The following is a 16,297-nucleotide window of genomic DNA, read 5'->3' on the forward strand; positions in this document are numbered from 1 at the left end:
ATCTGTTTCTAATAACAGAATACCACAGAGTGGGTAAACTATAAAAAGAAGAGGCTTATTTTTGGCTCATTGTTCTGGCATAAGGTCGAGAGGCCAAATCTCAAAACGAAAGACAGAGAAAGTACAAGAGACCCATCAAATCAGCTTTTATAGCAGACCTAGTCTTAAGATAACTCATTAATCCTATTAATGGACTAACAAACTCATGAGGGCAGAGTCCTAAACACCTCTTAAAGATTCCACCTGGTCCCACCTCTTAATATCTCATAATGGAGATTAAATTTCAACACAAGCTTTGGGGGGAGAAAACCATATTCAAATCATAGCAGGTCTCTCCAAACCCATGTTGAAATATAACTGCTAGGGCCGGCGTTGTGGTGTAGTGGTAAAGCTGCCGCCTGCAGTGCCAGCATCCCATATGGGTGTTGGTTAAAGTCTCGGCTGCTCCACTTCCAGTCTGGCTCTCTGCTGTGGCCTGGGAAAGCAGTAGAAGATGGCCCAAGTCTTTGGGCCCCTGCACCCACATGGAATACCTGGAAGAAGCTCCTAGCTTCAGATCACTGCAGCTCTGGCTGTTGCAGTCAATTGGGGAGTGAACTAGCGGATGGAAGACCTCTGTCTCTCTCTCTCTGTCTCTGCCTCTCTGTGTAACTCTGACTTTCAAATAAATCTTAAAAAAAAAAAAACTGCCTTTGTCACAGTATTCAGAGGTGATACCTTTAAGAGGTGACTAGGCCATGAGGTCTCTAGCCTCATGGGGGTAGGGAGGGTGCTGCCATTACTAAAGGGCCAGTTTGTCCCCTTGTGCCCTTCTGCTTTCTGCCATCAAATTAAGCAGCAAGAATGCCCTTGTCATATGCTGGTCCCTTCCATCTCAGAATTCCCAGCTTCCGGAGGCTGTGAACCAATGCATTTCTGTTAATTATAAATTTCTCAGTCTCAGGGATTCTGTTACGGCAGCACAAAATGGACTAGAATAGGAACTGAATAGCATGAACTACTATTCGCTGGTCAATGTGCCACTTCTCGATGAGCAGGTACTCAGCTGGGAATGGTTGCTCAGTGGACCCTCCCATGTCCTCCCTCCATCACTGCCCACTGAAAAGATCACCACAGTTTACTCAAGCATCCGCTCCTCAAACAGTCTCTACATGTCTTCTGGCTACTGCATCAAAACTGTACAAAGTTAATCTGTGTTCTTAGTCATCAAATCGAATGATTTGTCATCAGTTCTCAGCCTCTGTTACAGACGGAATATTTGGGTTTTGCTCAGATTGATACACTGCAGCCCTGACCACCAATGTGGCTACGTATCTGTACGTGAAGAGTTTATGGAGGTAATTAAGTTCAATGAGGCCATAAGCTTGGCTGAGGGATTAGCGTCCTAGTAGGAAGGAAAGGCTATGCATGCGCACACCAAGGAAAGGCCATGTGAGGACACGGCAAGAAGGTGGCCATCTGGAAGCCATGAAGAGAGCCCTCACAAAGACCCAAACCTTGCCAGAACCTTGGACCTAGACCATATAGTCTGTGGTATTCCGTCATGCTAGCCCAAGCTTAGTCATACAATCTCTTCGAACTGGGAATAACTGAGTCTGCTTCAGAGTTAGACTCAAACATTTTTGAATTCTGAAATGTGCACACACACATAGAACAAGAGTGAGAGAAAGGGAGAGAGACAGAAAGAGGCAGACATATCTTCCATCTGCTGATTCACTCCCCAAATGTCTGCAATAGTTGGGGCTGATCTAGGTTGAAGTCAGGAGCCTGGAATTCAACCCAAGTCCCACATGGGTTGCAGAGCTCCCAATACTTGGAGCATCACTTTTCAGGATGCATATTAGCAAGAAGCTGAAACTGGAAGTGGAGCCTGGACATGACTCCAGGCACTCTGGTATGGGATACAGATACTGCAAGTGGTATCAACTGCTGCACTAGAAGCCTGCTCCTAAACTTAATTTTGAAATCGGATATTGGCATCACCTACATTTTTGTTGCTGCAAAAATGGAAATGAGATCGATTTCAAAGCATTGTATTAGGAAGCAGTGCTTTTCTGGGGGAGGGCAGCTCCTGCTCCATCAGGGACACTTGGAAACATGGGAGGGGGCTTCACTTGTAGTATCCCCATGACAGGAGATCACTAGTGGCATTCACTGCTTATGTGCTATCCAAATTGTGATGCTTCTGTCTGTCCAGCACAACAAAGGATTCTCTTCTTCAAAATGCCAGTTGTAGCCCCCAGGAGAAACAGAAAAAAATTATGAAGTGTTTGTCTGGCAGACAACAGATGCCAATATTCACTTTGTTGATATTATTGGGAGTTTAAGAAATGATTTCCTCATCTTGTAAAAATTGCAGAATATTTTATAAATGAAATATAGCTAGCCCCGGCCCTGCACTGTCTGCCGCCGGCTCCAGGGTTCCCCTGGTGGCTCTCCAGCGGCTCGGTGCACCTCTCCCCAGACAGAACAGGAACTGCGCCCTCATGGCTGAAGTGAAGGTGAAGGTGCAGCCGCCTGACGCGGATCCCGTCGAAATAGAAAACGGGATTATAGAATTATGCCAGCAGTTCCCTCATGGAATCACAGACCAGGTGATTCAGAATGAAATGCCTCATATAGAAGCCCAGCAGCGGGCCGTGGCCATCAATAGACTCCTGTCCATGGGTCAATTGGATCTCTTAAGGAGTAATACAGGCCTTTTATATAGAATAAAGGACTCTCAGAATGCTGGCAAGATGAAGGGATCGGACAACCAAGAAAAACTAGTATATCAAATCACAGAGGATGCAGGAAATAAAGGAATATGGAGCAGAGATATCCGATATAAAAGTAACCTGCCATTAACAGAAATCAATAAAATACTTAAAAATTTGGAAAGTAAAAAGCTAATCAAAGCTGTTAAATCTGTAGCAGCTTCAAAAAAGGTGTACATGCTCTATAACCTGCAACCAGACCAGTCCGTGACTGGGGGAGCCTGGTACAGTGACCAGGATTTTGAATCTGAATTTGTAGAGGTGCTTAACCAACAGTGTTTTAAGTTTCTACAAAGCAAGGCAGGAACAGCACGAGAAAGCAAACAGAATCCGATGATACAAAGGAATAGTTCATTTGCTTCTTCACATGAAGTGTGGAAATACATCTGCGAACTGGGAATCCGTAAGGTAGAATTGTCCATGAGGACATTGAAACCATCTTGAATACCCTCATTTATGATGGGAAAGTGGAGATGACTATCATCGTGGCAAAAGGCACAGTTGGCAGCATGGACGGACACATGAAGTTGTACCGGGCAGTCAGTGCAATCATCCTGCCCGCAGGTTTGGTCCAGGCACCTTGTGGCCTCTGCCCGGTTTTTGATGACTGCCATGAAGGTGGTGAGATTTCACCATCTAATTGTATTTACATGACAGAGTGGCTCGAATTTTAATGGAGAGCTATGAACTTGACTGACATTTTGCAAGTGAAGTTACTTTGGGAGCAGATAACTGAATTCATGAAGAAACATGAAGTTTCCTTGAAAGCAAACTTCACAGTAATGGATACAGACCTGCTGCTATGGAAATATATTTACTTATGAAGACTGAATTTATATTGGTAGAGTGGCCAACAGAATATGAAAGAGTTAGTAGTGAGATCCATTCTTCAGTAAACGAAATACTTTGAAGCTCTGGAGAAATATATCTTGAAGTTTTCAAGACTTTTGTGACAGTTCAAGGAAAGAAGTCACCAAATCCATGCTGACCAAGCACTCTGGTAATACTAGAGCATACGGATGTTCATTTTGAAGTTATTTATTAAAGCCTCCTTTGGAAATTTTGTGATTTGGTTCACTTACCAACATTTTCTATTTCCTAGTGGTTTCATTGAGAAATTAAGCAGTGAAGGTAGAAATCGTGGGGATGTATACAACTGAGAGCACAGTAAGGGGGAGTGAAACGTCCCTTTTCTTCACACTATTGCCGTCTTTCCGAGGAGTATGACATCACACTCACCGCAAACGCCAGTGGAGACTTGTCAGGGGTGTGTTTTCAGTGCATAAATGCTGATTACTAGTACCAGCCTAAGGAGAATATTCTCATAGTCCCTTCTCTGTTAAAGCCTTCAGAGTTTCCGGGGCTGGTGCTGTGACACAATGGGTTAAATCCCTGGCCTGTAGTGCCAGCATCCCATTTGGGCACCAGTTCAAGTCCTGGTTGCTCCACTTCTGATCCAGCTCCCTGCTAATGTGCCTGGGAAAGCAGCAAAGAATGGCCCATGTCCTTGGGCCCCTGCAACTATGTGGGAGACCCGGAAGAAGCTCCTGGCCCTGGCTTTGGATGGACTCAGCTCAGCTGTTGGGGCCATTTGGAGAATGTGACTCAGTGGGTGGAAGACCTGTCTCTGCTTCTGCATCTTTGTAACTCTGCCGTCTTTCAAATCTTTTTTTTAAAAAATGAAATACAGTCTTATAGTTTGACCATTAATTAAGTGCTAGCTCCTCTTAGTAGAGTACCAGGGAAAAGGGGATTGTAAGCTCCCTAGCACCTGCTGCGGTGCCATGGTCAATGCAGACACTAATAAGTGCTTATGGAGTGTGATGGTTGGAATGTTCTTTCAGAAATTTACATTGAAAGACTGCGGCTTTAAGGGATATTTAGGTCCAGAGGACTCCACAGGAGCAGGCTGGTGAGCCTGGGAGTGTGTTCAGCTTCCCTAGGTGCACACTCTGGTGTCTTCTGCCATGTGATGCTCATGGCCATGTTTTGACACTGCAAGAAGGTCCTTGCCAGATGCTGACACCCTCATCATGGACTTCCTAGCTTCCAAACCTGTGAAAAACTCATTTCTTTTTATTATTAATTACCTAGTGTGTGCTGTTCTATCAGCAGAGAACAGAGTAAGGGAGTAAGCATAAAATGACCATTAAACTATACAAAGAAGTATGAGTTAAGAAAAATACAGTCACAAGTGCATTAGTTTTTTTCCCAAAAAACAATTTAGAAAATAGATTGGAATCCTACAAGTTACCCTTAATTAGGATAAATAATTATATGCCCTTGGACCTCTGAGGATCTATGTTGGTTGAAACTGTCAGGCTCATTGAACAGCTGAGAGAACACTCACATACCTGCAAATAGCTTAGTAGTGATGGGAAAATGTACATACATAGCAGAAACACACACATGAAAAACACACACAAATAGAGTATCATTAATTCTAGAGATGTTAAATTGTATTAGAAACCATAAAGTTTAGTACATGCTTCACTCTGCATACCACCAACAGTCATAATAATGCAAGCAATGTGAATTGAATATTGTTTGAAACTGAGAAGTAAGTGTACTGCAAGGGTGGAAAGTGCATGAGGTGTGGATAGAGAGAAGAAAGTCCTAGGGGTGGGTGTTGTGGCACTGTGGGTAAAGCCCTCCTTTATTCTGATATAGGCATCCCATATCAGTGTTGGTTAGAGCGCTTGCTACTCTGCTTCATATTCAGCATCCTGCTATTGCCCCTGGGAAGGCAGTGGAAGATGGCTCAAGTATGTAGGCCTCTACCTGCCAGGTGCAAGACCCGGATGGAGTTCTAGTCTCCTGGCTTTGACATGATCCAGTCCCAGCTGCTGCAGCCATTGGGAGTGAACCAGCAGCAGATGGAAGATCGATCTCTCTCTCTCATGTCTCTCCATCTCTCTCATTCTGCCTTTAAATAAATATAAAAATCAAAAAATTAAAAAGTTGTCTTCATATTTCACTGGGGGGACACGATGTACAATACTCAAACAGAAGAATAGCCAATACGTACTTGACGTTGAGGGATCCCAGGTAATTATCAGGCAAAGCACTGTGCCAGTAGTTTCTTTAGAGGCTGGGAACAGGAAGCAGGGGAGAGATGGCTGTTTTCCTTAAGAAACTTAACTTTGTTAAGACTCCTTAAACTACAGTATATAGATTTGATGAGATTTTTTTTTTTTGACAGGCAGCGTGGACAGTGAGACAGAAAGGTCTTTCATTTGCCGTTGGTTCACCCTCCAATGGCTGCCGTGGCTGGTGCGCTGCAGCTGGTGCACTGCGCTGATCTGAAGGCAGGAGCCAGGTGCTTCTCCTGGTCTCCCATGGGGTGCAGGGCCCAAGGACGTGGACCATCCTCCACTGCACTCCCGGGCCACAGTAGAGAGCTGGCCTGGAAGAGGGGCAACCGGGACAGAATCTGGCGCCCCGACCGGGACTAGAACCTGGTGTGCCGGCGCCGCAGGCAGAGGATTAGCCTATTGAGCTGTGGTGCTGGCTGATTTGATGAGATTTTAAGAAATGATTTAAACAGCAATAGTATAGATACAACTAAAAGGCTTTATAAAAATAGGATCTATGAGATTTTTCATAAACACATTTTTGGAGCACTCATTTTCCTTTTTGATACATCGAGAGACTTGGACTAGATAATTTCCAATGTCTCTTGATTTCCAAATGTCTGTTTCTTCTTTCTTCATACATGTGTCTATACTTTCGAACACTGAGGACCGAATCTCAGAATTATTTTGATCACTAACATTGAGCATTCATGATATACACATGTTTAAAGACACAGGCCAGTCCTGTAGAACAGAACAAAGTGACAGAGCCACCTACTGCTTCGGAGAGAAACACCCGCGGCTGCATTTCTGTCTTCCTCTGTCCACAGCAGGAGTAGGAAGAGACCAAAGTTCCTTGCTGTTCAGACTCTGGCCTGTGACGCATGGTGGTGCTGACCTGAAAGTTAATATTTATCCACCCCAGTGAGTTCAGCTTTGCTGATGGAGGACACAAAGACAAGTAGTATAAATGCTGGTAGAGGTTTACACTAAAGTCAATACTAGTCTTGGTAGCACGTACCAAGTCACTTGTAGTGTAAGTCTCTGCTACATGCTGAGGAAGAATGAGATAAGAACATGATTAGCCCTTCCAAAACACCAACGCTGGAACAAGGGGTAGGGGAGCCCTGAATTGAAAACTGAAAATTGCCTGTTCGAACCTTCCATTACTACTACCTATGTGATTTTTGGCTGAGTCACTCAATCTCCCCATGCCTAGGGTTCTTCAACCATGAATTGAGGATCACACCTCCACCATACGGCTGTTATGAGAACCTTGTGTGTTAATGCCTGCAGAGCGCTGAAAATGATACACCTTCTCTATAAATAGATATGGCAAATCTGAGTAATTGGATTCATAGCCGCCTTGGATTGACTCATGACACTTTTTTTTTTTTTTAAGTTATGCAACTTGGTGTTAAGAATGATAGAATACCTAAGAGGAGAGAATTTCCCATGAGAGATTTGGTTCAATCTAAAAAGGTCAAAGAACATATTGTGCACTGACTACTGTAATCCCGTTTGGTACAATCTCAGGTTACATTCATTTGCACTAACATCTTGGATCTGACACGACTTTCCTTTGCTTGCCAGATTTCTTTGGCACTCTGAATGTGCTGGAAAAGCCCTGTGCTAATGCCAAGTCAAGGAATCCAATGGTTGGGTGGAAGACATGCTTTTTTGTTATCAAGTCTTCAACGAAATCTGGCACACAGAGAAGGTGCTCAACCAATGTTTGATTTAAAAGCAGAAAAAATTCAACATTTGCTGAATTGAAAGTTACATAAACACACCACAGTTACCCATAATTCTCTCATCCAATTCTCATTCATTGTTCTGTTTATATGAAAACTCTTAAAAACCACTAAATTGGCCAAGGCTATGGCTCACTTGGCTAATCCTCCGCTTGCGGCACTGGTAACCTGGGTTCTAGTCCCGGTCAGGGTGCTGGGTTCTGTCCTGGTTGCTCCTCTTCCAGTCCAGCTCTCTGCTGTGGCCCGGCAAGGCAGCGGAGGATGGCCCAAGTGCTTGGGCCCTCCACCCGCATGGGAGACCAGGAGGAAGCACCTGGCTCCTGGCTTCAGATTGGTGCGGTGTAGCGTGCTGGCCGTAGCGGCCACTTGGGGGTGAACCAACGAAAGGAATACCTTTCTGTCTAACTCTGCGTGTCAAAAAAAAAAAAAAACCCACTATATTAAGTGTTATCATATAATTTTTTATTCTGTGTAATTTATATTTGAAAAAATTAATAATAAAAATTATTATCCTAAGATTGTGGTATTTTTAAGTAGTGGGCTATCTTTGCCCAAAAACTTCTGAAAAGATAAGGTCTAAACCCCAAAGACATAAGAAAAATATATTTTGGGGCCGGTGATGTGGCACAGTGGGTTAAAGCTGTGGCCTGCAGCACCAGCATTCCATGTGGGTGCCAGTTCTAGTCCCAGCTGCTCCACTTCTGATCCAGCTCTCTGCTGTGGCCTGGGAAAGCGGTGGAGGATGGCCCAAGTTCTTGGGCCCCTGCATCTGAGCGGGAGACCTGGAGGAAGCTCCTGGCTGTTGGCTTCAGATCAGCTCAGCTCTGGCCGTTGCAGTCATTTGGGGAGTGAACCAGCAGATGAAGGTCTCTCTCTCTTGCTCAACCTCTCTCTCTAACTCTCTTTCAAATAAATAAATCTTTTTAAAAAATAAATTTCTTTCTTGCCCTCAAAAAGTAGATCATAGTATATATAAGAATTTACTATATGAAAAATATAATTTTTTTTCTTTTTTTTTTAAACTTTTATTTAATGAATATAAATTTCCAGTGTACAGCTTATGGATTACAATGGCTTCCCCCTCCCATAACTTCCCTCCCACCCACAACCCTCCCCTCTCCCGCTCCCTCTCCCCTTCCATTCACATCAAGATTCATTTTCAATTCTCTTTATATACGGAAGATCAATTTAGTATAAAGATTTCAACAGTTTGCACCCACATAGAAACACGAAGTGAAACATACTGTTTGAGTACTAGTTATAGCATTAAATCACAATGTACAGCACATTAAGGACATGAGGAGCAAGTGCACAGTGGCTCCTGTTGTTGACCCAACAAATTGACACTCTAGTTTATGGTGCCAGTAACCACCCTAGGCTGTCGTCATGAGTTGCCAAGGCTATGGAAGCCTTCCAAGTTTGCCGACTCTGATCATATTTAGACAAGGTCATAAAAGATTTTAATATATTGCTTATATTGTGTTCTTACCATAATAAAGTAAAATAAAAGATAACTCTCAACAAATTTTTACAAAGCAGTGTTAACTTTATTTATTTGAAAGGTAAAATTATACGGAGAGAGGAAGAGACAGAGGTATCTTCCATCCACTGGTTCACTCCCCAAATGGCTGCAATGGCTGGAGCTGGGCCAGTCCTAAGCCAGGAGCCAGAAGCTTCTTCCAGGTCTCCCATGTGGGTGCAGGGGCCCAAGCACTTGGGCTATTTTTTGCTGCTTTCTCAGGCCATTAGCAGCGAGCTGGATCAGAAGTGGAGCAGCTGGAACTTGAACCAGTGCCCTCCCATATGGGATGCAGGCACCCTATGCAACAATGTCCACTCCAATAGTGTTAACTTCAGATACCATGTGGTACAGGGCATCTGGAGAATTTACCTTGCCTAACTAAAACTTTATATCTGTTGAACAGCTGTTCCCAAGCTCCTCCTGCTCTTAGGCCCTGGAAACCACTATTCTACTTTCTGTATCTATGATTTGATCCTTTTAGATAGCACATATAAGTGGAGTTAAACAATATTTGTCCTTTTGTGACTGGCTTATTTCATTTACCATAATGCTGTCCAGGTTCATCCATGGCAATATATATTACAGAATTTCCTTTTTAAGGATAAGTTATATTTGATTATACCACATTTCTATATCACATTTTCTTTATGTGCTCTGTACCATATTTTCTTTATCCATTCTTATACTGATTGGCACATTGTTTCCACATCTTGGTGATTGGGAATGATGGTGCTGTGAGCATAGGAGTGGTAAAATCTTCAGATTATGATTTTTAATATTTTGGATACATACTCCAAGGTTCATTTGCTGGCTCATGTGTTCTATTTTTTGAGGAATCTCCATACCACTGAGCATTGTGATTATACTGTTTTACTCTCCCAACAACCTTTACTTAATGAGGGCTCCCATTTCTGCACATCCTTAAACATCCTTAAAACTATTGAATTATAGATGTTCCTTGTGTATTTTAGGTAATAATCTTTATCAGATATATGGCTTCCAAAATTTCCTACCTTTCCAGAGGCTGCCTATTAGCTTTGCTTGTTGACTTCAGTATGCAGAAGCTTTTTGGCTTGCTATATCCCTGTTTCTCTATTTTTTTTGCTTATGCTTTTGGTGTCATATCCAAGAAATACTTGCTAAGCCCAATCCCATGAAGCTTCCTTTTGTTTATAGTTTCAGGTCTTAAATTTAAATATTTAATCCATTTTGAGTTCATTTTTGTGTATGGTATAAAATAAGGGTTCAAGTTTATTCTTTTGCACCCAAGTATCCAGTTTCCCTAATAACATTTGTCGAGAGACTAGCTTTTCCTATTGTGTATTTTTAACAGTCTTGTCGTGGATCAATTCATTGTTGATTGGGTTAATTTCTGGGGGTCTCTATATGGTTCCATGATCCTTTGCATCTTTTATTTCTGCTTCCATCATACCATTTTAATTACTGCAGCTCTGTAATGTATTTTATTGTTTTTTGAAAATTTATTTGAAAGGCAGAGACACATAGAGACAGATCTCTGCTAGTTCACACCCAAATGACTGTAAAAGTTGGTGTTGGGCCAGGCTGAAGCCAGAAGGCTAGAACTTAATCTGGGTCTCCCATGTAGGTGGCAGGGACCCAAGTAGTTGGTTCCTCCTAGGGTGCACATAAGCAAGAACCTGAGTGCGAAGTGGAGGCAAGACTCCAACCCAGGCACTCCAATATAGGATGTGGATGTCCCTCATGGCACCAAATGTTGCACCAAATGTTGCCCCCTCCTAGAAGGCCTTGTTCCACTCCCTAACCGCCAATATGAGTGGCGACAGCTGGGTCCTTCGGGAGGTGATTAGGTCATGAAGGCTCCACTCTCATGAGTGGAATCGGTGCTTTTATTAAAGAGACTAGAGGGGGCTGTATGCCCCTTCTGCTATATAAGGATACAGAAGGCACCAATTGTGAAGCTGAGAGCCCTCGTCAGTGAGTCTGATGGCATCTTGATCTAGGACTTTCCAGTCTCCAGAATTATGAGCAATAAACTGCTGTTTATAAATTGCCTATTCTAAGGTTTTTTTTTTTTTTTTGCAGCCTAAATGGACTAAGAACTAAAGTGTATATTTCTAAAAGCTTGTCAATTTATTTTAGGTTTTCTAATGTGTTGGTATATGATTATAGTAGTCTCTTATGAACTTGCAATTTTTGGACAGGATACCAAAAACAGGTAACAAAAGCAGAAATAGACAAAGGGGACTACATCAAACTAAACATTTCTGCACAGCAAAGAAAACAATCAACAAAATGAAAAGGCAACCTATGGAACAGGGGGAAATACTTGTAAACCATATCTATAGTCAGTTTTCCCAATTTTAATAAATACCTTAGGTAAGATAACTGTATAAAGGAAAAAGGTTTATTTTGCCTCATTGTTCTGGAGCTTCACAGTCCAAGATTAGGTGGACCCCACAGGTTCAACCTCTGATGACAGCTTTCTTGCTGAAACAGGCCTCACATGACAAGGGACAGAGAGTGTGTATGTGTCTCTGGGTCTACCTGTTCTCTCTCTTTCCTTGTAGAGCTACTAGGATTCAATCACAGGAGCTCCAAACTAAGACTCTAATCCAATATACTCACTTTCCAAAGTCCTCATTTTTTAAAAACCATGATTGTATTAAATTTCCACCCTCTTGGTACCATCAACATAAGCCTAACTCCTACATGAGCTGCTGGGGCAGTGAGAGAGGAGGACACAGACTCAAACCTCAGCACCCTATTATCTGCTCAGGGCTTAATATCCAAAATATAGAAGGGATGCCTACAACTGAAAACAAATAACTTGATGAAAAATAGGTAAAAAAAAAACTTCAATATATTTTATTTTTCAAAGAAGACAGACAACAGGGATGTGAAAATGTACTCAACATCACTAACAGGGAAATGCAATTCAAAACTACAGTGAGATCATTTCATACCTGTTAGGCTGGTGATCATGTAAACAATAAGTGATAACACATGTTGGTGAGGATGTGGCAAAAGAGGAACACTTTGACATTGCTGCCAGGAATATAAACTAGTACTGCCATTACTGAAAATAGGATGGCGCTTCCTCAACAAACTGAATACCGCAATCCTGTGATCCAGCAAACTCACTCTGGAAATAAAATCAGGATTTTGAAGATGTATCTGCACTCCCACATTCACTGTAGCACTATTCACAATGGCCAAAATACAGAAATAATACACATGTCCATCGATGGATGAATGGATAAAGAAATTGTGATGTATAAGTGTGCAGTGGAATGTTATTCAACCTTCAAAAAAGGAGTTCCTGTCATTCATGTGAACATGGGTGAACATGGAAAGCCATTAGGCTAAGTAAAATAAGCCAGAGAAAAAGATAGATTTTTCCATATTACTTACATGTGGACTCTAAAACAAGTCAAAATAACAGAGCAGAAACATAAAGTTGCCATGGGCTGGGTGGGTGGGGGGCTGGAGAAATGAGGAAATGTTGATCCAAGGGTACAAACTTGTAGATATATAGTAAAGAAGTTCTAGAGGCATAATGTATATCATGGTAACTATATTTAAAAATAGTGTATCATATACTTGAAATTTGCAGAGTAGATCTTAAGTGTTCTCATCATACAAAAAGTGTGAGACTGTGAGGTGATGAATATGTTAATTTGCTTGATTGTGGGAATCACTTTGCAAGGTGTAAAGTAGCACAAAGTTCACTTAAAACAAGCATCTCATAAATGCTTTAATAATTGATAAGTAATAAATGGACCTTAAAATGACACACATAGCATTTCCATCCTTGCAATAACAGCCACCAATCATTCCCACTGTAGACATCATCATTTTTGGATCACTTGGGTCATGTCAGGCACTTCACTGATAAATTTACACTTGTTACTCTCATTAGAGAAGTTAACGGCATGCATTAGTGTTTAACGGTAATCTCTAACACATCTTCAGAACTTCCAGTCAAGACCTAGAATAAGCAAATGTCCATCTTCGATTGTATTCTTAGCAGAATGGAACATTCCTGTTATGAAGGTATGGGACAATGTGTTACATGTGCATACAGATGTGCTGGGGTGGTGGTCTGAAGTGGGAAAAGCAAGCAGTATTTTAGAAAGATACACACGATAAGTCACAAAATTGAACAGTAGCTTTAATTTTCTTTCTCTGTAAAGGCAGCTCATTCCCTTCTCCTGTTTTGAGCGCATGTCCAATGCCATACGATACTGTCACCTGGCAAAGGGCTGCGATCAAAGCTACCTGCGTCTGGCATCGCTAGCTCTTCTGTGGCTTTTGCTTTCTCAATAAACCTTTGACAAAACTTAGGTGTTTGGAAGGTTGGTCTGCTCCTGTTTGGTCTAAGTATTTCTTGCTCAGAAGAATGATGAAATGTCTCTGAATGCCAATAAACAAGTGGCTTGAGTGAGGGCTTTTGTAATACATTTCCCCAAGGGCTGCGGTGGCCTGCCTGGGGTGGGTTTGTGTGAAACTAGTGAATAATGTAATTACCAGGCTGGTAACTCCCCATGGCTCACAAAGCTGCAGAGCCACATATGTGAGAAGAAGGCAGGGCAAAAAATGTGTTCACCTATAAGCAGGAGTCAGACGCTTTGAATTTCAGGTTAGACTGATAAAATATAAGGTGCTAAAGAGGCGGGACCTGGATTTGAACTAGAGATCTCAAGACTCATGATGCAGATGTGGTTGTGCTGGGAAGAATATGAATAACATAAACATCACTATCTTTGGGGGATTGGTTTTAGCACCTCTATGGCCACCAAGTCCTTTGTGTAATATGGCATGAGATTTGCATTTTACATTTATACATCCCCTTGTATGTATTAAATCATGTTTTAATTACTTCAAATATCTAATACTAATGCCATGTAAATAATAACTATTCTGTGTTGGAATAAGAGAGTGGACACATTTCATAAAATGACTTAAGTGGTTGCATCCAGGTTCCAAAATGTAGGTAGACCCTGAGACTTAATTGTTTTTATTTTTTTATTTTTTTACAGCTATCTTTTTATTTAGTAAATATAAATTTCCAAAGTACAGTTTATGGATTACAATGGCTCCCCCCCATAATTTCCCTCCCACTTGCACCCCTCCCATCTCTCACTCCCTCTCCCATTCCATTCACATCAAGATTCATTTTCAATTATTTTTATACAGAAGATCGATTTAGTATATATTAAGATCTCATCAGTTTGCACCCACACAGAAACACAAAGTGTAAAATACTGTTTCAGTACTAGTTATAGCATACTTCACATTGGCCAAAACATTAAGGACAGATCCCACCTGAGAAGTAAGTACACAGTGACTCCTGTTGTTGACTCAATAAATGGTGCTGGGAAAATTGGATTTCCACATGCAGAATCATGAAGCAAGACCCCTTACACAAAAATTCACTCAACATGGATTAAAGACTTAAATCTACGACCCGACACCATCAAATTGTTAGAGAGCATTGGAGAAACCCTGCAAGATATAGGTACCAGCAAAGACTTCTTGGAAAAGACCCCGGAAGCACAGGCAGTCAAAGCAAAAATTAACACTTGGGGTTGCATCAAATTGAGAAGTTTCTGTACTTCAAAAGAAACAGTCAGGAAAGTAAAGAGGCAACCGACAGAATGGGAAAAAATATTTTCAAACTATGCTACAGATAAAGGACTAATAACCAGAATCTACAATGAGATCAAGAAAATCCACAACATCAAAACAAACAACCCACTTTATTGATGTCCTTGGCCCATCTCTTGACATTTTTCAAAAAGAAAAATCCAAATGGCCAAGAGACACATGAAAAAATGTTCAAGATCACTAGCAATCAGGGAAATGCAAATCAAAACCACAATGAGGTTTCCACCTTACCCCGGTTAGAATGGCTCACATTCAGAAATCTACCAACAACAGATGCTGGAGAGGATGTGGGGAAAAAGGGACACTAACCCACTGTTGGTGGGAATGCAAACTGGTTAAGCCACTATGGAAGTCAGTCTGGAGATTCCTCAGAAACCTGAATATAACCTTACCATACAACCCAGCCATCCCACTCCTTGGAATTTACCCAAAGGAAATTAAATTGGCAAACAAAAACGCTGTCTGCACATTAATGTTTATTGCAGCTCAATTCACAATAGCTAAGAGCTGGAACCAACCCAAATGCCCATCAACAGTAGACTGGATAAAGAAATTATGGGACATGCACTCTACAGAATACTATACAGCAGTCAAAAACAATGAAATCTGGTCACTTGCAACAAGATGGAGGAATCTGGAAAACATTATGCTGAGTGAATTAAGCCAGTCCAAAAGGGACAAATATATGTTCTCCCTGATCGGCGACAACTAACTGAGCACCAAAGGGGAAACCTGTTGAAGTGAAATGGACACTATGAGAAACAGTGACTTGATCAGCTCTTGACCTGACTGTTGATGAACAATGTAATACTTTATCCATTTTAGATTTTTTTGTTTAGTACTATTGGTTGAACTCTGTAATTAACACACTTATTCTTAGGTGTTTAAATTTAACTGAACAGTGATCCCTGTTAAATATAAGAGTGGGAATAAGAGAGGGAGGAGATGTACAATTTGGGACATGCTCAATCAGACTTGCCCCAAATGGCGAAGTTAGAAATGTGCCAGGGGATTCCAATACAATCCCATCAAGGTGGCATGTACCAATGCCATCTCACTAGTCCAAGTGATCAATTTCAGTTCACAATTGATCACACTGATAGGTCTAAGAGTCAAAGGGATCACACAAACAAGACTAGTGTCTGCTAATACTAACTGATAGAATCAAAAAGGGAGAGAATGATCCAACATGGGAAGCGGGATACACAGCAGACTCATAGAATGGCAGATGTCCTAAATAGTACTCTAGCCTCAGAATAGCCTCAGAATCGGCCCTTAAGGCATTCGGATCTGGCTGAAGAGCCCATGAGAGTATTTTAGGCATGGAAAGCCAAAACACTCGGGGGGGGGGGGGGGGAAGACCTAAATGAAAGATCTCTGAGTGAGATCCCAGTGGAAACAATGGGACCATCAAGGGAGGAGAGAACTTCCACTTTGACTATGACCCTGTTGGAATAAGATTGAAGTCAGCAAACTCAAAAGGCTTCCATAGCCTTGGCAACTCTTGACTAGATCCTAGGGAGATTACTGACACCATAAACA

At 41.7% G+C, this 16,297-nt stretch overlaps 2 protein-coding genes across 4 annotated transcripts in view; one reads left to right on the top strand and one right to left on the bottom strand.

Annotated features, from left to right (window-relative positions):
- Positions 1 to 16,297, bottom strand: part of C16H4orf19 (chromosome 16 C4orf19 homolog) — a 102,162-nt gene that overhangs the window by 57,705 nt on the left and 28,160 nt on the right. The window lies entirely within an intron of this gene.
- LOC133775209 (DNA-directed RNA polymerase III subunit RPC6-like) lies at positions 2,466 to 3,544 on the top strand. Its single transcript, XM_062213376.1, is given in 2 exon segments — positions 2,466 to 3,174; positions 3,177 to 3,544. Coding segments are annotated over 2 exon segments (942 nt in total). The 5' UTR covers positions 2,466 to 2,486; the 3' UTR covers positions 3,431 to 3,544.

The sequence above is a fragment of the Lepus europaeus genome, chromosome 16, assembly GCF_033115175.1.
Source record: "Lepus europaeus isolate LE1 chromosome 16, mLepTim1.pri, whole genome shotgun sequence".
In the NCBI taxonomy this organism is placed as follows: Eukaryota; Metazoa; Chordata; class Mammalia; order Lagomorpha; family Leporidae; genus Lepus; species Lepus europaeus.